Source organism: Bos grunniens, chromosome 3 (genome assembly GCF_055505025.1).
Source record: "Bos grunniens cultivar Pamir isolate PY7600 chromosome 3, Bosgru_T2T1.0, whole genome shotgun sequence".
Classification (NCBI taxonomy): domain Eukaryota; kingdom Metazoa; phylum Chordata; class Mammalia; order Artiodactyla; family Bovidae; genus Bos; species Bos grunniens.
Window position 1 is genome coordinate 93,457,240 of NC_141167.1, and position 27,522 is coordinate 93,484,761.

Here is a 27,522-nt window from a genome sequence, read left to right on the forward strand (position 1 = left end):
CTACAGTGTGATCCATTTAGTAAAGGAGAGAAGGATTTCCTCCCAGTGCTGTGGACACCCGGGGCAGGCAGTCTGCCGGTATTTTTAATAGCATATGGCAGAGAAGGAAGCCGCCATGCTCTAATACCACCAGTCCCTTCCCCCCAACTCTTTCTGGTTTTCTTTTCATGTGGGCCATTTGTAGTCAGACTCCACTGACAAAAGCAAAGGATGATGCCCAGCAGGACCACGGCACTGAGTTTCCTGAAGCCTGATACACTGGCTCTTGGAGGATGAAGCCCAGGGCTGGATCCCTGAAGCCCCAGTTCAGTGATTAAGTAGAAGATGGCCTGACCATAAGGCCTGAAAGAAAGGTCCTTATTGGTAATTGCCAAGGGAGTTCTCAACTGGGAGCAGTATTTCCCTTTTAATAAGCACTTAGCCTTCCATGGGGGAGAGGGGATTTTGGGTTGTCACCATTTCTGTCATTTTGGTAGGTGGGGCAGGAATACTCAACTTCCAGCATTACAGAAATAAGTCACCCTTAACCAAGAATTTTCTCCAAATGCCAACAGCCCCATTGAGAAACACTGTTAATATACTACCCTTCTCCCATAGATTGGGAAAGTGAAGGCTGTGAAGTTTAGTGACTCGCTCAAGATCACAAAGCTATTTTCCCTTCTGTCTTACAACTCAAAAACTACCACAAGAAGTTTACCCAAAATATAGGAGAGAAATATTAAGAGATCGTTTCAGTATAATTTCTCTTGAGGCAAACAACCTCTAGGAATTCCTCCACAACATGTAAGGTAACCTATAGAATAGAAGAGTAATGAAAAAATCATGAAGCATAACATCTTTTTTTATTATGTGATTTCACTGTTCTGGTCTTGACTAAATTTTGTGCTTCAAGGTCTATCATCTCGGCTTAAATAGGACAATTCCATCCCTATGCATAACCAGCCGAAAGGTCAATGACCACAAAGCCTCAGCTTCTCCAGCTACGTTTCTGCCTTGGGGCCATCTCGATTTTGCTACTATTTAGAGGTTGGATGTTAACCATCTCCCCACTGTCAGGAAGCAAGGTCCCTGGCAATTGGTTGGGGAAGGGTCTTTTCCTCTTCCTTTACTTGCTAGAGGCCACAGAATGCTGTTCTGTGAAACTGGCCCAGAATTGATTTCTCAGGGCTGGCTGAGCCTAGGAGCTGACAGTTTAGTTGATGGTTTGCAAGTTCAGAAGTGCCAGTCAAAGAAAGAGAAACCCTCTGGGAACATGGGTTGTTTGCTCAGAGATATCCAGACTTTATATGAGTCCTCAGCAAGCCTTCTACCGCCTGCTGAGGGCAGAGTGTCATTTTTCTGTGGCTCCAGTGCAGTTGCCACTGAAATAAGGCACTCCATGAATGTGCAGCCGAAGTGCTCAGCACTCATTTAAAAGGAAAGTTGTGTGATTTTCTCATCAGTTTAATCTCAGCAATGATGAGAAACTTCCCTCGGGCTCCAGCCCTGCCCTGCCATGCCCTACCCTCCCTGCTGATGTCGGCAGCTGGGGCCCCCTTCCTGGACACTGGACAGATTTTTCTCTGGAAGAGGAGAGTGTGAAGCCTCATTCCCTGCTCCTTCTGCCCCTCCAGGTTGAGAAGATCTGTGGTGGGAAGTAGGAGAAAGTGAGCAAAGGTTAGGGATATGGAAAGTCCCTAGTACTAGGATGGCTGCCCCGAGTGGAGCCTATTTTCCAATTCTCAAGTGGGTCTGGGGAGTTTTAGGGTGAGATGGCTGTCCAGGGATGGTGTGGCACTAGCAGCTGCTATAAAATCCTCTGAGATACTTCTACAGTCCTATCAATACATGTCCCCAGTTCCCGAGACCTTGGTTCCCCATTTCCCGTGACCTTGGTTCCCCATTTCCCGTGGTGCCTCCTAACATTTTTCCCTTCAAGGTTGCCCTTTTTCCCACCTGCACAAAAATGTTGGCAAAAGCCTGGGGGAGGATTTTGGTGGCATGTGCTGTTAATCCCAACCCCCTTCAAGGACCAGAGTCTGAGGAACATTCATTTCCTCTCTGAGTCAACACCAGCAGGGCCAGCCTCAGACCCCAGACCACTCTCACTCACCCCCCAACCCCAGTCCTCAGTTACCTCAATGTCCAGGAACACTGACCACGGTGGATTGACATTTGGGTTGCCCAGGCTGACCTATGACTTCTCCACAAAAGAGACCCTTCCAGACCGAATGGAGTCTTTGTTCAGTGGGTCTTCAGACGGGGAAAGTTTCAGACATTGGATAGGAAATAGTAAACACTGCCCAAGAAGAGCTGGCAGGGCCCGATGGCTGTTGTCCTTCTACACCACGTTGAGAAGGAGAAACAGTCCCCTCCAGCAGACTTAAGTGACAGCTTCAAGAGTCTGAAGACCCTGGAGAGACGATACTGGTGGGTCTGCCACTGCCCTTTCTGAATTTAAGAATGTAGCTGGCCATGCATGTGTGGGAAAGGTTGGGGGGGGGGGGGGGGGCGGGGTTTGGCACTGCAGTGGTTGCGCCCAGAGGATGGAGCCAGAACAATTAATCAAGTGCCTTTTCTCCAGGATTTCTATTGGCTTCAGATGACAGAGGGGGCAGAGATACCCAGGAGAGTCCTATTTTGGTTTCCAGCTGGGAACGTGCACTAAGTTTTCCTTAATACCCATAGCACCCAAAGGCTTTGCAGTAACACACTTTAATGCATGAAACACCCATAAATTATCCGACAAACTGTTACAACTTCCAACCTGGAACAACTTGGAAAAACCAGCCTAGCAAGCACGCTCTTTTTTAATCTCTCAAGTCACTAGAGAAGAGAAAGTTCAAGCAGAAAACACCTTCCATGAGAATCTCAGAATTTTTTTTTTTTTTTTTTTGGAAAGCAAAAGGAGAGTTGTGATCAGAGTGAAGCCGCTTGTTTATGATTGCTCAAAGATGCCGCTCCTTGACCCCAAGTCCTGTCTCTCCCTCCTCCGGGTCTTTGCCGCCTGGACGTAAGGAGCTGCCCGCCCCACCCCTTCATGCCAACTTCTCCTACACCTGGTAGCAGACAGCTGGAGGTGAGGCGTGTGACCCACGTAGCAGGACCTTCCATGGAGATTGATCAGCAGGCTTCCTCTATCAACCCTGGGGCCATCACCCAGGACTCCCAACCCTCCAGCGACCCTGGCTCCACTCGTTGCACCAGGTCCAGAGCCCCCTGCCCGGCTGGTCCCCATACCTGGGAGCAGCGTCCTGGGGGCAGCGTAGCACATGCGAGACTGGGCGCACACCGCGGCCCGCGCTCGCCGCGCATTCGCCCTCCGCGGTGCAGACCACCACTCTTGCTGTCCGGGAGCGCTCACAGCCCGCGCATCCCTCTCTCCCGGCTTCTTTACTCTCCCTCACTTGCGCTGTGTCCCCCTTCTAATCCTCGAGCTAGTCTGGCACCGCGGTGCCGCGACTGCAGGCGCCAGGGTTGCCTCCCGGACTTCCGACCATCCATCAGGAGATCGGGAACTCCACGACCTGATAGAGCGCTGCTCCCCACGACTCGCCCGCCAGCAGAGGCTCCCGCGCTCCCGCACCCACTCGGGACGCTCCTCTCACCACCGCACTTCAGCCCGCGGGACCTCGGGGGCGGTGGTGCCCGGAGATCTCGCCAGACCGCGATCCCTGCATGCCCTCCCCCGGGAGCCTAGCCACGCCGGCCCGCGCCCGTGCCCGCGCTGCACCCCTCTCGGGCTCAGCTCGGGGCAGCCTGACTCACCGCTGCGCTCCCCTCCGGCTCCCAGCGCTCTCTGCTGTGCCGGAGCGCCGAGCTGCTCAACACAGCTTCTTGAATTCTTAGCCCCTCCTCCCTGAGTCACCCACTCCAAATCCTTTCCCCCACTCCAACCCTCCCGGGCCCCAGCCCCGCACCTGCTCTGGCCAGGCGGAGGTGCCCGCCAGCGGGGCCTCCTGGGGACGAGAGAGGTTGGTCGAACTTGCCCCGGGAAGGCTGACTGGACCCGGCCTGGGAGGGGTTCAACCCTACAGAGGTCAAAAGGAAGCGCACGCGGTTGGAGGGGCCGCGCGCAGAACCCGGCTGACTGGGGATTTTCTGAGACACCAGGCCGGGGTACTGGTTGCCGACGCCCACTGGCCGACAGGCTCGGGGTGAGTGGATTTGCCCGGCTGACCACGCACCCTCCATCTCCCCCACGCTTTCCTTCAGCATTGCCTTCAGCCAGCGACTGGAGTCCGGCGGGAGTGTCCGTCCCTGTCGGACGTCACCTTCCCTGCCCTAGGCTTCTGCTCCTCCTGCTCCTGGCAGCCAAAAGAGACAAGTCCAGAGACCCCTTTCTCCCGGGACGCCTCCTGTCACCCTGGGAGAAAAAAGAGCACCCAGGGGAGCTCTGCATGATGAAGGTGCAGAGGCTTCTCTGACACGAGGGAGGGCTGTGGCCCTGAGAACCCTATCCCCCTAGAAGACCCTTGGGGGCAAGGGCAAGTCCTCTGTAGAGAAAAGGTACAGAGCACTTAGGCATCAGGACCTAGAATCAGAGCCTTCACTTAAGGCCCTGACTCAGGAAACTTCTTTCCTGGAGTCCCTGATCTTTCTGAAGTTGTAGTCATGTTTGTCTGTGCGTGATGCCTGCATTTTTTCTGGATAGAGGCTGCGCAGCTTTCATCAATGTTGTAAGAGTTCTGTGACTCTAAACTGACCTAGGAAGACAGCCTTCCACCCTACCCCAAGCCTTACCCAAATTCTTCTTTTCCTCCACCATCTGTGCTTTCCGTGGGATGGGATCTCCTGGATCACCCTCCAAAATTTCTTGGGTTCTGTGGAGTCAGAGCTTGACGGGGGAAGCATGTCTGACCCATGGCCCATATTGGCAAGGCAGAAATACCCCAAAGTCAGATTTCCACTAAATGTGCATCATTAATTGTAATAGTGTTCTGGGGGATTCTTATGTCTTTGGAAATTCATTCCACCAACCCCTCTGGTGTTGAGCTTGTAGACGTGTTTCTTCAGTTCTTCCTTGAGCAAATTGAATGCTGAACCCCTACTCTGTACCTGATACCACAAGGGAGGAAGGCATGTGAGGAGAGAGACAGAGAGAGGGAGAGACAGAGTCTCCCTTTATGGGTGAAGCCATGCCACTGCAATCAATGTGAAGGTCACCCACGGGTGCCAGGCTTAGTGAGGCATAGGGATTCCTGCTCTAAGTACAGAGGTGGCCAGTTTCCCCAGTGGAGGGCACTTGAACAAGCTGAGGCTCTGCTTTGGCACTTGACACAGATTGATCTGAGGTTACCACTTCTTTCTGTCTTTGTCTTTGCCCCCATACCCAGGTTTACCCATTTACCTGAGAAGGCTGAGGTAGGAAGAAAGCCTCAGACTTGGAAGGGAGCTTCAGCTTTGACATGACCTCGTTATTTCCCAGCAAAGGCTTATCCACTTGAGTTGTTCAGACACAAACTGGTGGAGGAACACACACCTAGGAGGTGAGTGTAAGTGACCAGAGCCACCATGAATGCCCCTTTCTGTAGACGTGGCATCAGAGTAGGGTGATCCACTAGGTAATGTATCAGTCAGTTAAACAAAGGAATTTCCAGACAATGGGACAAATTCATTCATCAATCATGTCATGTATAAACTTGTTTGAAAGCGCCAGCCCTAAGCCTTACATAATCGCTGCCCAAGAATTCAGGGATGAAGTTGACATTTTTAGAATAACAGAGTATTTGGTTGTTGAATGCAGACCTTTTGTATGCGTCCGGGTTATCACCCAGAAGGATAAAAGGTTTTGGGGCACTTGTGGCTCTTTTTTATGTAGAATGTAAAGAGGGAGATTTAAAAGTAAACAGGATACAAGCCTGGATACCCCGTTCCCCAAATTGTTGATCATATTCTGATGGCACATATTGGTTTAGTAAGCACTCCTTTCCGTCCCTGAATGTCCCTGAATTTTAAGGATCTTGAGTAAATTATAACATGTACATAACAAATACACATTCCAGAGATTGATCATTGAGCACCTACAATGTGTCAGGGGCTTCCCAGGTAGCTCAGTGGCAAAAAATTCGCCTGCCAAGTAGGAGATTCAGGTTCAATCCCTGAGTCAGGAAGATCCCCTGGAGGAGGAAATGGCAACCCACTCTAGTATTCTTGCCTGGGAAATCCCATGGACAGAGGAGACTGGCAGACTACAGTCCATGGGGGTCACAAAAGAGTCAGACACAACTTAGCGGCTGAACAACTACGTGCGAGTCTGTGAAATGACCATGGTACCTGATCAAAGAGCTCGTGTTCTTGTGGGGGCTGGTTATTAGTTCCTGGCTGTGTTCATCACCATGTCTCCTGGTCCTAGCACCAGGCCTGGCACACAGTAAGTGTCCAGTGAATGCTTTTTGAAGCCCACAATGCTCATAGCCATTCGCGGCTGTCAGCGCATTCACACTGCATTGGTTCCCAGCAGATTCCAGGTCAGACCGGCCTTGGCACACAGACACATAACCAGATGTCTCTTCTCTTGCTTCTTCCACTTTCATGAGGATCCAAACAGAAATGACTTCCTCTTGGCCACTGAGACGAGGACCTTGAAGCCTGGACCAGCTACATTTATAGGAATCCAAACAGCTGAGAGGGCAGCAGGCAGAAGGAATGGTGCAGACAAGCAGAGGATAAGAATGTTTTCTGTACTAGATTTTCTCGAAAGCTTTTTATCCAGGGTATCAAAATAACCAGCAGCTGATGCGTTTGCTGCCTCGGAGGACAGATTGTGGCGTGCGCAGTAATTGTTGTTATTTCTGAGGATGCAGAAGCCTGTAGCCATCGAGTGCCTTGTCAACAGCAACACTCAGCCTCGCACAAAGCTCCTGTCTCTCCCTTGCTTCATTCCAGAAGGCCAGGACCAAGGGCATATGCTATTTAAAACACCAAGAGGCTCAGTAGTGACCCATCAGCACTGATGGAATCACCGGATCTGCTTGCAGTATGTGTGAAACAGAAATATTGTCCCAACTGCTGGAGGAAGTGATAGCTTCAGTTCAAAGTTTTTTTTTCCTTCCTGCTGATCAGAGTGCATAAACACTACAGAAGAGGAAACATCTCATAATGCTGAGTGAGATGACACAGTTACAGAATCACGGAGATGATCGCTCCAGCCACCTCGTTTATGCAGGAGGAGGACACGTTTCGGAAGAACAAGGGTGCAGACCAAGTACAAACAACCAGGGGCAGGACCAGAACTCAGGTCTCCTGACTTCTAGGCAAGTCTTCTTTATATCACACTCTCTGGCTGAGGAAAAGACCTCAAGACCCTGGGTGGAGTGGGGAGGCTGATAAAGGAGCAGAGATCATTGCAGCTGGGGGGGCTCCCCTATCTCCTCTGGAGGACTATATCTACCTCTTCTTTGATGTCTCCTTTCTTCCTCTCTGATCTCTTCACTTTCTCAATCTCCAAGGTCTCTTCCCTTTTGCTTGTGAGCACTCACTTGCCTTTTCTCTTTTAAAGAAACAACTGGCCCTTCTGCAGCAGAATCACTGGATTTCTCAACTTCCTTTTACTACCAAATTCCTCAGCAAAGTCATTGACATTCACCATTTCCTTGGCTCCCCTTAACTCCCTGCAGTCTGGTTCCTATCTTCTTCCCTTTCCCTTCCCCCTACTGAACGGATATTGTCTTCTTCAAGGTCACAGTTGCAATAACCACCCCGCCACCAGTATCAAGATGGCAGCATTTATTGAGCGCATCCTTGTTTCAGGCCTGGACCCAGGCCCGATCAGTAGCCATCATCCATTTGTAGATAAGGAAGCTGAAGACCTAGGAGGTACTTTTCTTGCTCTGCCTAAATCAATGGCTGAGCAGAGATGTGACCCAAGCCTGTGGTGCTCTTGCTGTTAAACACTATGCCTCTTCCTCCTTTTGGCCAGGTTCAGCAGACTATGCCAGTCCTTGGCTTCTTCTCCAATGACCTCCGGCATCTAACATTTTCTTTTCCAGGCTCTTGTGACTACATCCTGGCTTGCCATCTAGCTCTCTGATTTCTCTGTCTGCCCTCGGAGTGCAACTTGCCTCCCAAGGCTTAGTCCATGACTTTACTTTCTTTCCCATGCTCATTCCTGCAGGTGTCCCCTCCTCATTTTATGATCCCACCCCCTGGTTCAACTCTGACCTCTCACGCATGCCCCTCAGTCACTGACATTGAGTGTAGCTATGTCCCAGGTGCTCCTGTGTTCTTGTTTTAGACCATATATACTGACACCGGCAAGGGCTCTGCTGCCATCCCCCCATCCCCCTCAGCACGTCCACCCAAAGTCTTTGTTCTTAACTCAAGCTGCAGCAACCCTGTGGATCTCATCCTTGGAACCAGAGAGCCTAGCTGGACTCAGAGCAGTTCAGCTCTTCTCCATTGGGGGCACCGCAGCCCAGGAAAGCCACCGGCTTGCAACTAGGAAGATTTCATTTCTCTAAGGTGACGTGACCTTGGGAGAAAGATCTATCCTTTTTGAGACATAATAACTTGTAGTTATAGAGTTAAATATATTAAGTAATTTTTGAAAACCTACGATGGGCCAGTCCTGTTTTAGGGGCCAGAGATTAAGCAAGTAAACAAAATAGCCTCTAGTTGTATGGAACTTAAATGCTAAGAAGTTGCTTCACCCACTTTTGTTGTTGCTATTTAGTCGAGTTTAAGTCACGTCTGACTTTTTGAGACACCATGGACTGCAGCCCCCAGGCTCCTCTGTCCATGAAATTTCCCAGGCAAGAATGCTTGAGTGGGTTGCCATTTCCTTCTCCAGGGGATCTTCTAAATCCAGGGATCAAACCCACATCTCCTGCATTGGCAGGTGGATTCTTTACCACTGAGCCACTAGGGAAGCCCTTATTAAATAGTTATTTAATATACATTATATTCCAGGCTCACAAAAATAAAATTGTGACTTGGTTGAGCCTGATTTGGAAAGGAGCGTGAGACAGACACAGAAATCAGCCACGAAGAAACAGGCAGTGACCTCTTTAGGTGCAGGTTGAGCCAGTCTCCTAGGGGACTGGAGTCTCCCCTCTGCTCTCCTAATGCAAACAGCTGTGACACTCCAACTTCCCAGAATGGTCCAGCTCTGTCCCCAGAAAGGCTTTCAATGACCTGATGGCAACCACGCAGACCACCCAGATCTCATCCTCGTGGGTGTTGTGTTCAGACCCCTCTGAGGCTCTCCCGCTCCCCACCCACTAGGGTGAGTCCTCAGTGCTCCTCAGGAGCCCCCACACCACTACTGCTACCCTGGAATCTACATCCAGGTCTTCAGTCTTCAGCCCCCACCAGCCCGGGTGTCAGGCATTTCTGTTGGGATCACTGCAGAGATACTCTGGGGTAGCGCCCCCTAAAGTCTGTCTGTAGAGCGTTACGGCTGCTCTCTCCTGCTACGTGGTGCCATGTTGACGGTTAGGATCCGTGATGCTAAGGCACAGGCTGGGACCTCACGCCTTCTTTGTGATGCTCCTGTGGAGGAGTCTGGCCTGGGTGACTGTCACCTCATTGGCCCAACTCAGTGCACTTATTACAGTCCTGTTCTGGGGCAGGATCTGTGTTAGGGACAAGAAAACAGAGGTCAAGGAGAAGTGTTTCCTGCCTCATAGAAACTTGCTATCCTATGGGAAAGCAGATGTGTAAACTGATAAGATACAGCCCAGGGAAGATATGGAAGCTCTGGGAATGAAGCATTTGGCCCACTAGGAGCTTCAGAGTCTCTTCATTATCATCCATTGCAGTAACATAAATTCTCTGTTCCTTAAAGCCCTGTGTCATCCGGCCTCTCATGCCTCTTCATCTCCCCCTCCTGCAGTTTCCTTTTCTTTCCTACAGCTCCAGCCTCTGTGAACTTTTTTCAGTTCATTTAATAAGCTGTGCTGGCATCTCCGGGCCCCATATTCCTTTTTCAGGGCTTCAAAAAACCATCACTCCCCCAGTTCCATGTTGCCCCTTTCTTTTCCTTTGAGACTCACCTCTTGGAATCTTAGACAATACTTCTAATGGGGTGCTTTCCTTGACCCCCTAAGCAAAGACTGAGTGCCCTTCCTAGGTACTTCTGAGACACTCTGTATTACACATGGCAAATGCCTAAATATATGTCAGTGAGCTTAGCTGAGGCATGAGTAAGAGCTAGGGAAGAATGTTGGGAAACACCTCATTGCAGACAGAGGGAAAACTTGAACTAAGGTAACAGTGTGGTACGTCCAGCACACTGCAGCCAGTTCAGAATGAATGGGGCACAAAGTGGCAGGAAATGAAGCCGGAGGAGTCCCAGGTGAGGTCAAGGAGGGTGTGGATCACCCGGGGGGTATAGTCATTCTCAAGCAAAATGGTCATCCCTCAATGTCATCTCTCACGAGGAGGGAAGGAGCTAGGGTATTTATCCTCCAACCTGTATTTGAAGTTGTTTGAAGGCTATTTGGGGAGAGGGGAGAATAGTCCCCCACCACTAGCAGTCTGCCTCTTGTTCTCATCTGAACGTGCTTCTGCAGCAGAGAAAGCCCCCAGGTGCTTATAGAAGAAAGGCCATCAGCATGCACTTGGATAGTGAGATCTGAGGCACTGGGGGTATCTTGGGGGCACCCGATGTGTGTGCAGCACCAGGACCTTATGCTACATACACAGTGTTAACCTGATGCTCCAGTGTCTCCCACTCTCTCCTCCCAGTTTGCTCTCCTTGGAGGGAAACATAAAGTTCACATACAAGTGAACAATGACAATGATGGCCTAAGCTGCTACTAGGAACTAAGTGTAGAGAGGAGACACGTTCAAAATAAATGTAGAAGTAAGGTTGCCAGGATGTGGGAGTGGTTGGATGAAGGGATAAGGGAGAGAAAGGGGTCTCCTGGATGTCCCCTGGCTTCCCCATTTGCCTGATCAAATAAATGTTTGTGCCAACTATAGAGATGGTGTCAATTTTGGAGCCTGTGGGTGGGCTAGGAAGCTGAGATCTTCAGTTTAGGATTTTGGGGGGGAAACTGTGGAACATTTAGGGGCATATGTACAACACAGAAGTCTGGAGGTCAGGAAAGATGTCAGGAAAGAGGCCATCTCGGCACACTGCACGCAGGCTGAAGGGAGCCAGAGGCATTATCTCAAAGTCTCTACTGAGAACTCCCCACCCCCAATGCCATACTCTCATTTCTCTGCTCTTTTGGCACCAAAACAAACCTGGGGCATCTCCCAGAGGCCTGAACCCAGGGAAGTAGGCCGCATGCTCCAGTATTCTCTGGTTCTCTCCTATGCCTTTCTGTAATGCTCATCCTACCCTTTGGGGTAGGGTGGAAAAGGCAATGGCACCCCACTCCAGTACTCTTGCCTGGAAAATCCTATGGGTAGAGGAGCCTGGTAGGCTGCAGTCCATGGAGTCGCTAAGGGTTGGACACGACTGAGCGACTTCACTTTTACTTTTCACTTTTATGCATTGGAGAAGGAAATGGCAACCCACTCCAGTGTTCTTGCCTGGAGAATCCCAGGGACTGAGAAGCCTGGTGGGCTGCCGTCTATGGGGTTGCACAGAATCGGACACGACTGAAGAGACTTAGCAGCAGTAGCAGCAAGAAGAAGGGAAAATGAGGACCCTGGCCAGTGGTCACCTGTCCGGCCTCTCTTTCCCCTGCCCACTCTCCTTTGCAGGCCTGAAGGCAAAAGCTTTGTCCTCCTCCTTCCCTCAGCCAGTCTCCTCTCAGGTCACACCCTGAGCTCTCCCCACCTTAGGCCTATAGTGAAACTCTGATCAAGAGCTCCAAGTCTGCTTTTGATATTTTAATGGAGCTTAAGAAATTCAGAAAGCTCCCCCACCCCTCCTTTTTGATTGAGAATGCTTGGTTTTCAAAACCATTGTCTAGCTGTGGACTCAAAAGTCCTATTCTGGATGGAAAGCTGAATGTCGGCTTTTTCTTTCTGTTTGCATCCTGGCTGCAACAATCCCAAAAGTCTCCTGTGAAACCCCTTGCCTCTGGAAGAACAGGGAGAAGTCGAATACTGGGAGTGCAGAAGAAAGTGATGTGCCCATCCTTGTTACATTCACATAATAGGCCGTAGTCTACCATCCCCACTAAACTATAAAATCTTAGGAACTGTCAGCCTAGTACTCCTCATAACACCTAGAGTATAGTAGATCCTCACCAAATGCATATTATTGAATGAATCAGTTGAAATTCAGAGAGTTTAAATAACCAGATTGAAGTCACACACCTAGTCTGTGGGCTCCAAAATCCATGCCCTCAGCCTTGTACCTTTTTGTTGTTCAGTCACTAAGTTAGTGACTCTTTGTGACCCCATGGACTAATGCACACAAGGCCCCTGTCCCTCACCATCTCCTGGAGTTTGCCCAAGTTCATGTCCATTGAATCAGTAATGCTATCCAACCATCTCATCCTCGGCCGCCCTCTTCTCCTTTTGCTTTCAGTTTTTCCCTGCATCAGGGTCTTTTCCACTGAGTCGGCTGTTCGCTTCAGGTGGCCTAAGTATTGGAGTAATCCATTGCACCTTACTGACTGGTATTTTGGAAAATCCTTAAAGAAAACAAAACTTAAGTACTTAAAATCATTTTTGTCAGTCTGGTAGAAGCTAAGAAAACTGTAGACCACTCAGGTGTGCTGGCTCATTTAACAGTTTAATTCCACCATAACCCTGGTCAAGCTCCCTTAGCCCGCTCAATCCCGGGCTGCATTCCTGTTAAGTGAGTGGCAGTGTGGGAGTGACAGGGAATTCCTGTTGTGATGCTGAGATGCCACAGGTGGGAGCACACATCACCCTTGCTGGTAGCACCTTTATGACAAGAGTCTTGGCAGCAGCAGGACTTCATGTTTGCCAGACTGTGAGCTTGGCAAAACCTGCCTCCCTTTGGGGAGCCAGCAATCACCCTTAGGTGTCCATTTTTACTCTCAGGAAATGGCCTGGGACAGTCACCAGCCCTGAGCTGAAATGGACTAAAAGCCATTGGTTCCCTCAGGGGTATCTACATTCTAGTGGGCAACAGAGCTGGCTCAGAACATGGCAGAGCTAACTTGTAAATTGGGTGAAGGGGATACTTGAGGGAACCCAGGATCTGGGGTGGGGGAGCTGAAATAATTTCATATTTGTTCATGGAGATATTGTATAGGCATCCATGGGTCATGTTTCTCTGTGCCTTTGCACATGCTCTTTCCTCTTCCTGGGACATTTTCCTGCTCTGAGTCACCTTCACTAAGCTGACCCTGCCTTGTCTCCTAGGCCTCAGTACAGACATGACTTGGAGGCAGCCTGACTCCCCAAGTCTGGTGTAGGGTCCTTCTCTGTGGCCCCCTCACCCCCTCTGATTGGGGCTCTGCAGCATCTGCACTGGATTATAAAGGCCTGTCTACCTGTCAGTCTCCCTTCTTTCTCTCCCAACAAGCTTCTCTCAAGAGTAGCAGGGGCCATGCCATCCTCAGTACCTAACACTCTGCCTGCACACAGTAGGCACTCCATTTTTTATTGTTGTTTAACTGCTTGTTTACTGCATGCTCCTCAGTTCTTCATTTGCCTTTCCATGGATGTAAGTGGAACATGCATCATCACAGTTTCTTTATTAGCTTATACTTTTCCCAAAGAGAAGCACACACACACACGCACACGCCTGGGCTTCAGAACCCGAAAGATCTGGGTTCACAATTCCAGTTCCTTCACTTGTAACTTAAGACTCACGTGTATGCTAAGCCACTTCGGTGGTGTCAGACTCTTTGCAACCCTGTGGACCATAGCCCTCCAGGCTCCTCTGTTTATGGGATTCTCTAGGGAAGGATGCTGGAGTGGGTTACCATGCCTTCCTCCAGGGGATCTTCCCAATCCAGAGATCAACCCATGTCTCTTCTGTCTCCTGCATTGGCAGGCGTGTTCTTTACCACTAGTGCCACCTGGGAGGCCCTGTAGGACCTATGCTAAAGCACAGGAGGAGCTCTGTTAGGTGGGTGCTCAACGCAGACTTTGGTGCATCCCCCCTCCTCCACACCTGCGTGCACACACACTCCATGCAGACATGCCCCACACTCCTCCTACCTGCCCTGGCTGAGCTGGATGGGTTGTAACAGTACGTGGAGGCCTGGGGGAGGTTTGAGTGACCACCACAAAGTTAGAGAAAGAGGGGCTGCCAGATACTAGAGGACAAGAGGCCGGGCTGCAGACCGGAACTTTTCTTCTCCAGGGTTCCTGCTTCTCCGGGCAGCGGAACGTCCTCAGACTGTCTTTCCGCCCTCATTCTGCCAGCCTGCAGAGCTCTTTTTGTTTTTTTTCCAGGATGGAGATTCATATATTGGCATTCTAATTTTAAAAGTTCTCCATGTGCAGAGCTGACTTTGATCTTCAACAGGAGTTTATTTCTTCCTATTAGCATCACATTACACTGTCTCTGACAGATTAATCACAGCTATTGTTGTACTGTTTATTCTACACAATGGTTAATTTTATTTTCAAAATCTCATTTTAAATAAGAAGGAAGTGCAGGAGGGGAAGGCGTTTTCCTGACAAACAGTCTTCTGCAGCCCTACTGAGCAGGTATACATTCTGCTGCCTGTCAGGCCATGTTTCCAGGAGTTCAAGTCCCAGCCGCAGAGAGAAAGTCAGTCCTGGGCTTACAGGATGTCATGGGAGGACTGGGAAGACCTTAGTTGAAGCTGAGTTAGATAGTTCTCTAAGACATTTTCTTGTTTGTCTTTCTGGGAAAGTAGCTTGTGTTTGTGTTATATAGCATAAAGCATGTGATTGATGTTTGATTGAAGACTGTACTGGCATGCGGCTTGGGCCTGTGACCTTCAGAATTCCTTTATCTTAGGATGGAGTCCAGGCTACCTCAACCACTTACTACTGTTGTGACTTTGGGCAGGTTACTTAACCTCTCTGAGCATCAGACTCCTCAGAGGAGGGAGATGCCCTCTGGGGGAGGAAGATCTGGTGGGCGCAGGGGAATATTGGGAGGTTTAAACAAGACAATGGAGGGAAAGCACTTGGGATGTTCGCTGGCACAGGATGAGTGCTCAGTGAAGGGAATCATTGTTTGATGCTGCAGACGCATTTCCTTCTACCCAGAGGAAGCTGGGGTGACAAAGTAGGGAGACACGGAGTGTGCCAACTTGACTGTTGTTCAGAGAGCCCACCCTGGTTTGGAAGGAGTAACTTTGAAACCACAGAATCCAGAAACACATTGCAACCTCACCATTTAGCCTCAAGTTCTGGACCCAGAGCCAGATACCAAGCCAGTTTGGAGCAGCAAGTTCATTTTTAAAAAAAAAGAAAAAAGAAAAGCATTTTGTGGTGAGGGGAAAAATGCTTGCCCAGGAGGCCCGAGAAGAAAAGATCTTATGTGTGATGTCGTCCCTCTAGATTGAGATGAACTAAGGAGCTACTTCGCTACCAAGTTCTTAGGATGAGCAAAGAGCTGGTTTAAACTCTGCCTCTGATGTGTACTTTGGTCCAGGTAAATCTTCCTTAAGCCACCTGGTGTCAATACCAGTATCATACTGTCAGGCCTGATTGTGTGGTTGAGGTGATGAGCAGTCCTCCTGAACCCCCTTGGAAATGACTCTGTTGTCACAGAGGAATGGCAGTTGCTGAAGTTCTCTTATCCTTGTGATGGAACCTAGGATCCGTCAAGGCCTGGAGCAAAAAGTGGCAAAAGTGGGAATAAGAAAAAAAAAAAAGGCATTTAAAAAAAAAATTTTATTTTATTTAACTTTACAATATTGTATTGGTTTTTCCATATATCAAAATGAAAAAAGGCATTAAAATCTCTATGGGACAAAGCCATCATTCCCATTTGGAATTCTATATGAGGTCCCATCAGAATCGAGTTCAAGGGGTTATGCTGGAATCTTGTCATTACAAACAGCAAGCCTTCTGAGATCAGGTATTCAGCTTTTTTGTTTTTTTTTTTAAATTTCTGCATCATTGGCAGATCTGAGTACACACCGTACCAAATTGAATTTGGTAAAATTATTCCAAGAAACGGGCCACTGTTTGGGATCATTCATTATTGAGAAATCTTTATTGTGATGGGACTTAAATACTTTAATAACAGCTGGGGTCTGTTGAGGGGGAATAAAGGTATAAATGGGGGTAAAAACTGAAGACAGCACATATGGCATTGTCATTAGTGGAATTTAGCAAGCACTTAACATATGAAACAGGCCATGTGTCCGGGAGCAGCACACAATGTCACATTGTTCCAAGTGTGGCTTTAGTGATCTTTCCAAACTTCTTACATGTGTGCAGGGAAAGACAAAATTGGTTTGCTTGGAAGAAAGGGAATTTTACCCAGGCCGTCAAGTGCAGTGTTTGTAGATCGCTCAACAGAAGAATGAGGCACAAATTATGCCTTTTTATGGGGACATTTCTTTTCCAACGAAAGCAAAATCATTGGAAACACTGTCTTAGCCTTATTTTTATAAGCTTTGATATACTTTTTGGCACTTTTGTATAATACAGATATTCATTTAAACTTCAGAAGGAAAAGTTAACATGATTTTAGTTTATTCTACACATTTTTTCAATACTGGGACCTGATAAACATTACAAGCTGTCCCTTGACTGCCAGTGGCTCTGAGAGTTGCTTATTTGGCCTCTAAAGCTGTGAATCTCTTTTGCCATGTTTTTCTTTTTGGGTTATTCTTTACTTTCTTCTTAGAAGCAGAGATTCTGGTCCAAACCTGCTTGTTGACTCTCACCACTCTGCCACACGTGGGAAATGGCAGATTTCACTAACTACCTAAAAAGGTGGTTTGGCTTCCTTAGACCCTGGACTGGGTCTAAGACGGAAGTCACCAAAAATGGCCATGATCCAAGATTTGCCAAAGTCAGAGAAGAGTTTCAGTGGTAACGGTTTCAAATAGCTGTTTTAAAGGGTACAACTAATAATAAAAATCGAATAAAAATTATAGTCAGGCACTTTGCAGATTTAAAGCCTGACATAAAAATGCAGCATCAAATGATTCTAGTTAGCGTGCCAGGAAACAATGTGCCAGGATACCAAGAGGAGTGTTGGCGCTGTCTGTTTTTAGCTGTGCCCGACCCAGGGGGAGCCGTGCAAAGAATGCTTTGTAGGAAGAGCGGCACAAAGCTGGCAGGGCAGGAAAACACCGAACAAGACAGAGGGAAGAAGGGACTTGAACATGCCCCATGCTTGCTAACTGTCAGACACACTCATAGGCAGAGTTGAACAGGATGTATTCTTCTCAGCTCCTTTTAATACTTTTTCTTCTCAGGTATGGGCTTTGCCTCAGGACCTGTAAAGTCAAGGTTCATGTGATGGAAAGAATCTCAACCTTGAAGGAGGATACTCTTGAGTCCTGCTCATGACTGGCCCACACAGAATAGTGAAGGAGTCACTGGCTCTCCTCCCTGCATCCCTCCAAAGCGCATGCACAGCCAGCAGCGCTCTACGCAGCCTGGACAAGAGGCAGGGAAGAAAGCAACGAGCTATGAGTCAGGAGTCCTTCTCTTCGGGTCTCGGCTGGATTCTAATTTTCTACATGCCTTGGGCAAGATCATTTTCCTATTTGGACCTCTGTTTTTTTCAAATGAAATAAGAGGCTTGGACTAGATGATTTCAAGGGTGTCTCTGAGTTGCTAAAATAAATCAATGCACATTAAAGAACCTCTCTAGTGGATATTTTCATTTTGAAATAAACTGCCTAGAAAGGGCAATGCTTATCCAAGAAGAATGACTCTTTAATAGTGAAATTTCAGGCATCTGCCTACTGAAAGAAAAATAGAGTTCTTTTTTGAAACGTGTGTGTGTGTGTTGCATGAAGGGGTTGGTTTGGAGGGTTGAGGGCTTTTTTTTTGTCCTTCTAGTTGACTATACCATAAACCTTGGGGTCATCTTCGACTTTCTTTCTCTCTGCTAGTATCCAATTCACTAGCAAATTCTGATGGCTCAATTGCATGTATCTGGAATCTGATCACTTTTTGTTATTTCCAATATTACTGATGATTGATTGACCATCACCTGCATCTCTCATCTGGTGATACAATACTCCCTTAACTGCTTTCTCTGCTTCCAACCTGTCTCTGAATATCAGCCGCTGCCAGAGTGATCCTGCCAGAACAGGTCTTCCCTGTTGGAATCTATACTCATCAGTTTGGGCTAGATTATGCTGAGGTAACAAACAACACCAAAATCTGAGTGGCTTAACCCAAGAATGCTTACTTCTTATTCAAAGTTTCTATCTGAAAGTGACCACATCACCTCTGCTCCCATTCTGTTGACCGAGCAAGGCACATGGCCACACACAGCTTCAGAGGGACAAGGAAGAGTAATCCTATCCTGAGGTCAGAAGGGGACAGACGGGAAATATATGTCAGAAAGCATTATGGCTCCCGGCCTTCCCAGGTGGCACTAGTGGTAAAAAATCCACCTTCCAATACAGGAGATGCAAGAGACCCAGGTTTGATGCCTGGGTTGGGAAAATCCCCTGGCAATCCAGTCCATGGACAGGAGCCTGACAGGCTACAGTCCATAGGATCTCAGAGTTGGACATGACTGAATGACTGACTGACTGATTGATAATGGCTTCCACAACTCCCATCACTCAGAAAACATCCCAGGTCCACGTCATGCCTTCATCAGCCCTGGGTGGTATGATTTCCCAACCCTTTACCTCTGTCTCAACTCCTTCAGTTTCCTTCTCCTCCCACTGCAGCTGCTGGCATGCTCCAGGCAGGCTCCCTGTGACGTCGTGACTTATAACAGGAAATATATATTTGGTCCTTGACCCATTTCTGGCACAAAATCTGTAAAACTCTTGGAATTGCCTGTGATGGGAGCCATAAAGGTGTCTCTTGTTTTGTTAATGAGATGACTTTTGTACCCCGACTAAGGATGGAAGCTGGTTACCAGGAGAGTCAATCTCATGATTGGAGGGTTGGGGCCTGCAATCCTACCCCTGACTTCTGCAGAGGGGAGAGAAGCTGGCAGTTGAATCAATTGCCAATAGCCAGGGATTTAATCCGTCAAGTCTATAAAATGAAGCCTCCATGAAAACCCACTTGAGAGCTTCTGATTGTGAACACGTGGAGTTCAGGGGGATGGTACCCTAGGAGAAGGCATGGAAGCTTGGCAACCTTTCTTTACATCTTGCCGTGTGCATCTCTTCCAACTGGCTGTTCCTGAGTTACAGGCTTTTATAATAAACCAATACTCCAGGAACTAAAAATGTTTCTCAGAGTTTTGTGAGTTGCTTTAGCAATTTAATCAAACCCAATGAAGGAGTCACTGGAATCACCTGTCTATAAGTCAGAAGAAGCATAGGAGACAAGCTGGGTTTATGAGTGGGGTCTGAGGTTGTGGGGGAGAGGAGTCTTATAGAACTGAACCTTTAGCCTATGGATTCTGTGGCTATCTCTGCAGAGATAGTGTCAGGCTTGAGTTGAATTTTATGAGCCTGAGCTGGTGTCAGGGAATTGCTGGGTGGTGTGGAAAGCCCTCACCCTCCCATGCTGAAATTGGGTGCAGAATTTTTACTCCCCGTCACGGCCTTTGCACTCGTTTTCTGCTCCTTAGAATGTTCTCCCCACCACCAGATGTCTGTATAACTCACTTCCTCACTTCCTTCAAGTCTTTGCTAGTGTCCCTTCATAATGAGGATTTTCCTGACCCCTATAATTAAAACCGCAAACCACTCTCTCCCACACATACCCCCTAGCACTTCCCATCCTGCTTCCCTATTTTTTCTTTCCTACTGAACTTATCACCTCCTACGGTGACGTATAACTGACATTTATTTTGTGGAGTGTGATCACTGAAAGTATGAGCTCTGTTCAAATTCAGGACTCCTCCACTTCCTGGCTGCTGATCTTGGGGGGGTTACTTGACCTCTCTGTGCCTCACTTTCCTTGTCTGTAAATTGTACTTAACAATAGTGCCTACTTCATAGGTGGGCAGGCTGCCCTGGTGGCTGTTTACCTGATGAAGGAGACGTGGGTTCAATTCCTGGGGTGGGAAGATCCCCTGGAGAAGGAAATGGCAACCCACTCCAGTTTTATTGCCTGGGAAATTCCATGAAGAGAGGAGTCTGGTGGGCTATAGTCCATGGCATTGCAAAGAGTTGGACACGACTTGACTAAGACAACAAATAACACAGAGTGGTGAAAATGAAATATGAAAGCACTGAGATCAGTGGCTGGCACACAGCAAGAGCATTTGTTATTCTTATTTGTTGTCTCACTTGCTGCCTTAGGCTGCCGGCTCCACTGGGTAGTGATTTTTGTCCTTTTTCAGCCCTGGCCCCAGGGCAGCATTGGGTAACAAGAGGCACAGCACAGATACTGGTTGCATGAGTGAGTGAGTGACTATTCAAACAAGTGGAGCACTGGGCAAGCTGGCCAGCACTCTGGCCCCTAAGTCCCCAGGCCTTGGCATGAGGAGGCCTGCAGAGGGTCCAGCACCCCCTGCCAGGCCAGACTGCACAGGCTCGGGGTCCCTGAAACACTTGCCTCCACCCCTGCTCGGACTGCCCTGAATGTAACAGTGTGTGATGGATGGCTGGGTTCATTTTATTGGAATTATCCTGATGCTCTATGGTGGGGTTAATGGCGACCTCCTCCAAGAGGGCTTATGCCACACCCAGGTCTGCTGCACCCGGAGCCCCTGCCCCTGCGGCAGTCCACTGCTGACCTATGCCTCCACAGGAGACACTCAAACACAGTTCTGTCTCAGTCTCTGTGGGGTTTCTGGGTCCTGGTGCGCACAAGGTTGGTTTGAGCCCCCTGAGCGTCTCTGTCGGGAATGGGGTTTGATTCTAAACTCAAATTTGCCCCTTCTGCCATCTTGCTGGGGCTTCTCTTTTGCCTTTGGACGTGGAGTATCTCCTCAAAGTTTCCTCGGTGCTGCACAGCTGCCACTCCAGCGCCTACCGTCTTGCCAGGGCTTCTCCTTTGCCCCTGGACATGGGGTATTTCCTCACAGCCACTTCAGTGCCATGCAGCCAGAGCCAGACATCCTGGAGTGTGAAGTCAAGTGGGCCTTAGGAAGCATCAGTACAAATAAAGCTGGTGGAGCTGATGGAATTCCAGTTGAGCTATTTCAATCCTAAAAGATGCTGCTGCTAAAGTGCTGCACTCAATATGCCAGCAAATTTGGAAAACAGCAGTGGCCACAGGACTGGAAAAGGTCAGTTTTCATTCCAGTCCCAAATAAAGGCAATGCCAAAGAATGCTCAAACTACCACACAATTGCATTCATCTCACTAGTAAAGTAATGCCCAAAATTCCCCAAGCCAGGCTTCAACAGTACATGAACCATGAACTTCCAGATGTTCAAGCTGGATTTAGAAAAGGCAGAGGAACCAGAGATCAAATTGCCAACATCCATTGGATCATCAAAATAGCAAGAGAGTTCCAGAAAAACATCTACTTCTGTTTTATTGACTATGCCAAAGCCTTTGACTCTGTGGATCACAATAAACTGTGGAAAATTCTGAAAGAGATGGGAATACCAGACCACCTGACCTGCCTCTTGAGAAATCTGTATGCAGGTCAGGAAACAACAGTTAGAACCAGACATGGAACAACAGACTGGTTCCAAATTGGGAGAGGAGTACATCAAGGCTGTATATTGTCACCCTGCTTATTTAACTTATATGCAGAGTACATCATGAGGAATGCTGGGCTGGAAGAAGCACAAGCTGGAATCAAGTTTGCCAGGAGAAATATCAATAATCTCTGATATGCAGATGACACCACCCTTATGGCAGAAAGTGAAGGAGAACTAAAGAGCCTCTTGATGAAAGTGAAAGAGGAGAGTGAAAATGTTGGCTTATAGCTCAACATTCAGAAAACTAAGATCATGGCATCTTGTCCCATCAGTTCATGGCAAGTAGATGGGGAAGCAGTGGAAACAGTGTCAGACTTTATTTTTTTGGGCTCCCAAATCACTACAGATGGTGACTGCAGTCATGAAATTAAAAGATGCTTACTCCTTGGAAGAAAAGTTATGACCAACCTAGAAAGCATATTAAAAAGCAGAGACATTACTTTGCCAACAAGGATCCATCTAGTCAAGGCTATGGTTTTTCCAGTAGTCATGTATGGATGTAAGCATTGGACTATAAAGAAAGCAGAGTACCAAAGAATTGATGCTTGTGAACTGTGGTATTGGAGAAGACTCTTGTGAGTCCCTTGGACTGCAAGAAGATCCAACCAGTTCCTCCTAAAGGAAATCAGTCCAGAATATTCATTGGAAGGACTGATGCTAAAGCTAAAACTCCAATACTTTGGCCACCTGATGCAAAGAACTGACTCTTTGGAAAAGACCCTGATGCTGGGAAAGATTGAAGGCGGGAAGAGAAGGGGACGACAGAGGATGAGATGGTTGGATGGCATCACCAACTCAATGGACATGAGTTTGAGTAAACTCTGGGAGTTGGTGATGGACAGGGAGGCCTGGCATGCTGTAGTCCATGGGGTTGTAAAGTGTTGGACACAACTGAACAACTGAACTGAACTGAACCTGATGCTCTTTGAATCTGAATCTAAAAATGGACCCCAGAGTACAGAAGAAGACTGAGCTGCCCTATAAAGGCAAACACTTCTCTGGCCATCAGCCGCAACTGAGGCCTTGAACCCTGCATTCTGCTCCCATGGTGCGGGTCATGCCTGCCCCTCAGCAAACTGGCCACTTGCCATCATGTTGGTTTGTCTCTGGTGTGTTGCTATGGGGACCTCTGAAGAAAGCCCAGCAGCCATCACTAGTCCAGATACACAAGTAGAAGTTTAATATAAGGTCGTTCAAGGAATGACCCACCAGATTCGGAATTGCATTGAGTAGAAGTCAAACTTTTCAGCTCGTCTCCAGTATATGGCAGGGAATTTTGATCCCCCAAAGTGTGGGAAATTACAGAGAGAGCTATCAGGACCTCCTTCTTCCCTTATAATTAGACAAATTAACTTAACAACACAAACTCAAAATATCTTAATAAGGAGCATCTGGATTCCTGGGACGTGGTAGCTCTCTGCAGTCCAGCATATCAGACCTTCCCAGGTGGATCAGCTGCCTGCAGGGTACTCAGGGCAAAGTCAGCAATTTCCTGATCTGTCCCATCTTGGATACACTGGAGCTTGCTGCGGTGGGACTGGCTTAGAATTACAAAGCAAAGTGTAGATACTGAGGGAAAATTCTTGGCTGTGGGGATATGTGAGGGTGGTTTATGTTCTTAAATATGTTACATATGGCAGTCTTTGAGGAGTGTAGTGGTGAGGGGAGGCCCAGGGGGAGTATCAGGTACCACCATCATTCTTCATTCTGGGCTCCATTCTGTTTGCCAGCATCTGATTCTGAGTGAGGTTGATGAGGGGGTGGGGCTGGGGAGGGGAATCTCCTTCCTGTTTGCTGCTACTACTGCTCACTACTTGCAACCTCCAGGCCCCAAGGGTAAGAAGTCATGGGATGGAGTGTGTCCATGGTTGACGGGAGCTAAGAGGGGAGACTCACATAGCGCCTTCCTTTTTCACCTTGGAATCTGCCACGGGGAAATGATGGTGAATGTGTTTACTCAGACGGGTACATGGTTGTGTTTTACTTGCTGGGTACCCCCCTTACCCTACACCATGCCTGTTTTGACTCCTCCTGAGTCCCTTGGACTGCAAGGAGATCCAACCAGTCCATTCTGAAGGAGATCAGCCCTGGGATTTCTTTGGAAGGAATGATGCTAAAGCTGAAACTCCAGTACTTTGGCCACCTCATGCAAAGAGTTGACTCATTGGAAAAGACTGATGCTGGGAGGGATTGGGGGCAGGAGGAGAAGGGGACGACAGAGGATGAGATGGCTGGATGGCATCACTGACTCGATAGACGTGAGTCTGAGTGAACTCCGGGAGTTGGTGATGGACAGGGAGGCCTGGCGTGCTGCGATTCATGGGATCGCAAAGAGTCGGACACGACTGAGCAACTGATCTGATCTGATCTGATTGGGAAAACAGAGAGAACTGTGCTGTGAATTGTTTGGGGGCTTGGCCCTGGCAACAACTGTGAAGCTCACCTGTCCTCATACTTTTCTATTCCCTTCCCAACCTTTTGTTTCTCAAAAGATTGCAGGACCTAGGCGAGTTCCTTATTTTGTTTTGGGGGATTTTTTTCATTTTTATCTATTTATTTGGCTGTGTTGAGTCTTAGTTATGGCGTGTGGGCTTAATTACCCACAGCATGTGAGGTCTTAGTTCCTGGACTCAGGATCAAACCTGCATCCCCTGCAATGGAAGGTGGATTTTTAACCACTGGACCACCAGGGAAGTCCCCCTTATTTTGTTTTTAAATGTCAGTTTCCTCCTCTGTAAAAGGATGTTAGTAATAGTACACCTGTCCATACAGTTGCTGGGAGGATTCAGTGAGATAATTCCCATAATGGATGTCTGATGTCACCAATACCACCTCTCCGGAAAGGCTCTGGCATCTCTAAAGTGCATGTTCACAGATTTAAGCTAGCATCTCCCAGATGTTTGCCTTTGAACTTGAAGAACTGAGCAGTGTGATTTGTGAAAAGAGTTTTGGCACCCTGAGAGCACTTGTGGGAGATGCTTCTGGGAATGAGGTTCAAGTGCCCCCTAGAAACACACAAGGGAGAGGATTACCTATTATTTCCAGAAAAGATGCTCTCTGCTTCCTTCCTGAGAGGGTGAAATAGGACCAACAAGCACTTGTAAGTCCTTTGCAATCTGCCCGTCTCCCATCTTTTATGATGGAAAAGAGTCTCTTATTATTTAAAGGCAGAAATTATGTCCTCCTTGCCCTAGTTGCCCTACTTTGAGATGTTTATGTCATGATCGTATTCATACATCCTAATGTTTTCAGCTGGAAGAGAATGTTCTAAAAGATTACCATGAGTGTCCCTGGCTGAAGGAAACCTCTGAGTTCCCAGCCTGTTGAAGAGAAAATTCCTAATAAGCACAACTTTAGTTCTAGTACTAATTGAGTATCAGCTTTTATCAACAACTCAAATAAAATCTCCAAATCAACAAATCAGAACAATTCACGCACAATATATGCCTACTTTGGCATCTGTCCTGATGGCCTCCCCCGTGGGGTGGAAGCTGCCAACGAGAACCGTGTAACTTAGCTGGAACGTCATGCTAATTGGTAGCGTGGAGATGCATGGAGGCCTGACCCTTGATCTGATGGCAACCATATTGAACCAGAGTTTTGTTTGTTGGCTCCAGGACCATTGGCTCCTGGAGTCTTTCTCCTGTCATATCTCTGCAGGGCTATTTGTTTTATGGAATTCGTTGTTCAGGGAGAAACATAGTCTGGGGAAATGAATTTAAAGAGATTTAGTCTTATAAGGATAGACTCATATGGAAAAACATCGTTGGGAAAAGTTTTGTTGTTGTTATTGTTTTGTTTTTTAGGATTCTTTTGCAGTTACTGCTATAGATTTTCAAGTCGGGGCTGTGTGTACGGTCATGCTCACACACATTTAACGATGCTGCTGAGGCCTCACTTTACAAAAGGCCAATGGGCCACAACCTAAACTTATAGAGAAATTAAGGGAGTGTTTTTTTTTTTTTTCATAGATGCATTTCACAATGCTCCTTTAAGTGTCCCCACATTTGAAAATACAATCCACTGGTCTCAAATTCAGTTTGATGCTAAAGTCAGGTTCAACTCTGTGTGACCCCATAGACGGCAGCCCACCAGGTTCCCCCGTCCCTGGGATTCTCCAGGCAAGAACACTGGAGTGGGTTGCCATTGCCTTCTCCAATGCATGAAAGTGAAGAGTGAAAGTGAAGTCACTCAGTTGTGTCCGACTCCTAGCGACCCCATGGACTGCAGCCTACCAGGCTCCTCTGTCCATGGGATTTTCCAGGCAAGAGTACTGGAATGAGGTGCCATCACCTTCTCCGCAAATTCAGTTTAATACACACTAAAAGGAATAAGCATATGGTGAAAAGTGAGGCACATCTGTAATGATTTAATTAGACAGATTTTGATAAACCAACCCTATTACCAAACCCCATGAACTGAGTTTCAGAACTTAAGACACATACGGTATGAATTTTCTTCCTAACAAACTCTACCATTTAACTTATTTGGGATAAAACATTTCACAGCTTAATAGTAAACTCAGTGTGCAAGGTTATGGAGACACATCACGGTGGTTTATTTGTGGGCATTCATCTGCTCCCTTGCCGAATCACTCTTTTCTTGGTCCTGGGGGGTTTGATTTTGAGGTCTAACCTGGCTTCCACCCAGGCTCCACTAACCTGCCGTGCTCTTTGTGTCTTCAGCCCCCACACTCCCACCTCATTTTGTGTTCTTTGGGTGGGGCTAGGCCCACAGAATCAGAGTGAAGCACATGGCCAAGGCCAAAGGCAGTCAGCATGTCATATTCTCTGGCCACAGAGATTGGTTAAGGAATAGGCATGTTTCCCTATCAGAGCCAATGAGATGTAATGGGATCTTGCTGGAATTTCTAGACTAGAAGGAGATGCCTCCATCTAGGCTGCCCTTCCAACTTGAATCTGGTAGGCAATGTAGCTTCACTGGGGCATAAGCTTTTCTGAGAATGGAGCCTTGAAAGAGTAAGGAGAGCTCAAATACTGGGTGAGAGAAACAAGATTCTAATGACCAGCTCTGAACTCCCGTAGCCAGCCATACTGAAGCCATATCCGTGTTTTCGCCAGCTCAGGCTGCAATAACAAAATACCATAAACCAGGTGGCTTAAAGAACAAAATTTTGTTTCTCACAGTTCTGAAGACTAGAAGCCCAAGGTCAGGGTGCCGGTTTGATCAGGTTCTGGTGAAAGCTCTCTTCCGGGCTTGCATATGGCTGCCTTCTTGCTGAATCCTCACATGGCAAAGAGAGAGAGAGAGAAAGAAGGAGAGAGAGAGAAGGCTCTCTGATCTCTTATAAAGGCACTGTTCTCATCCCTAGGACCCCACCCTCATGACCTCATCTAAACCTAATTAGCCCCAAGGGCCCTACCTCCAAATACCACTACAATGAGGGCTAGAGATTCAACGTAAGAATTTGGGGAGAACACAAACATTAAGTCTGTGACAGCCAGCCTCTAGACTTGTAAGTTGTGTGGACCTATAAATGAACATTTTGCTTTAGACTAACTTAGGCTAGGCTCTTAGTCACTTGCTGCTGAGCCTTCACTGATAACGAAATACATCTTGGAGACAGACATATTCAAGCCTCACCCATTAAGAGTTTCCATTTGCTCCAGGATTAAAGCTACTTCTTTCTCCTCCACCCCACTTTCCTTCCCCTCCTCCCAAGCCCAGGTGTGCCCCATATTGGAACATCCTGTATCAGAGTTTTGGGTCCTAAATTGTTTTGTATACCTACTTCCTGGCCAAAAGTTAACGCGACTAATTACTCTGATAGAAAGGCTGTGAAAAGATTTAGGCTAAGCTCTGTTTTCATTTTCCATCAGGTTTTCCTCTTCTGTGACTTCCACGATAAATCTTCATATACTTTGAGTTTGTTTTGAGCCATAAATGGTTCCATAGATCTAGTCTCGTGAAGATTACATTACCTGCTATTTTTCAGAGTGTCTAGAATAAAA

At 47.7% G+C, this 27,522-nt stretch overlaps 1 protein-coding gene and 2 long non-coding RNA genes across 7 annotated transcripts in view; 1 reads left to right on the forward strand and 2 right to left on the reverse strand.

Annotated features, from left to right (window-relative positions):
* NGF (nerve growth factor) overlaps positions 1 to 4,084 on the reverse strand; it is a 58,539-nt gene extending 54,455 nt beyond the window's left edge. The window contains exon 1 of one of the 3 annotated variants that reach the window (XM_086394476.1): positions 3,900 to 4,084. Coding sequence is in view for 1 of the 3 variants with exons in the window: in XM_086394474.1 (XP_086250600.1) it covers positions 2,117 to 2,154 (38 nt within the window). In the remaining 2 variants the exon portion in view is untranslated. Of the gene's footprint in view, positions 1 to 2,116; positions 2,433 to 3,747; positions 3,851 to 3,899 lie in introns of those variants that run through there. The other 2 variants (XM_086394475.1, XM_086394474.1) reach the window with 2 other exon arrangements.
* On the forward strand, positions 3,847 to 17,608 carry LOC147376126 (uncharacterized). Of its 3 annotated transcripts, XR_015161646.1 has the most exons (3): positions 3,860 to 4,136; positions 5,316 to 5,468; positions 17,220 to 17,608. It is a non-coding gene; the product is annotated as an uncharacterized LOC147376126 (long non-coding RNA). The 3 variants fall into 3 exon arrangements; XR_015161647.1 differs by lacking the exon at positions 5,316 to 5,468 and having other exon boundaries at positions 3,847 to 4,136; XR_015161645.1 differs by lacking the exons at positions 3,860 to 4,136; positions 5,316 to 5,468 and adding an exon at positions 6,506 to 7,235.
* LOC147376127 (uncharacterized) lies at positions 14,403 to 26,817 on the reverse strand. The gene is made up of 2 exons (XR_015161648.1): positions 26,696 to 26,817; positions 14,403 to 15,615 (listed from the first exon to the last, which is right to left on the reverse strand). It is a non-coding gene; the product is annotated as an uncharacterized LOC147376127 (long non-coding RNA).
* Positions 26,818 to 27,522: the final 705 nt, after the last annotated feature.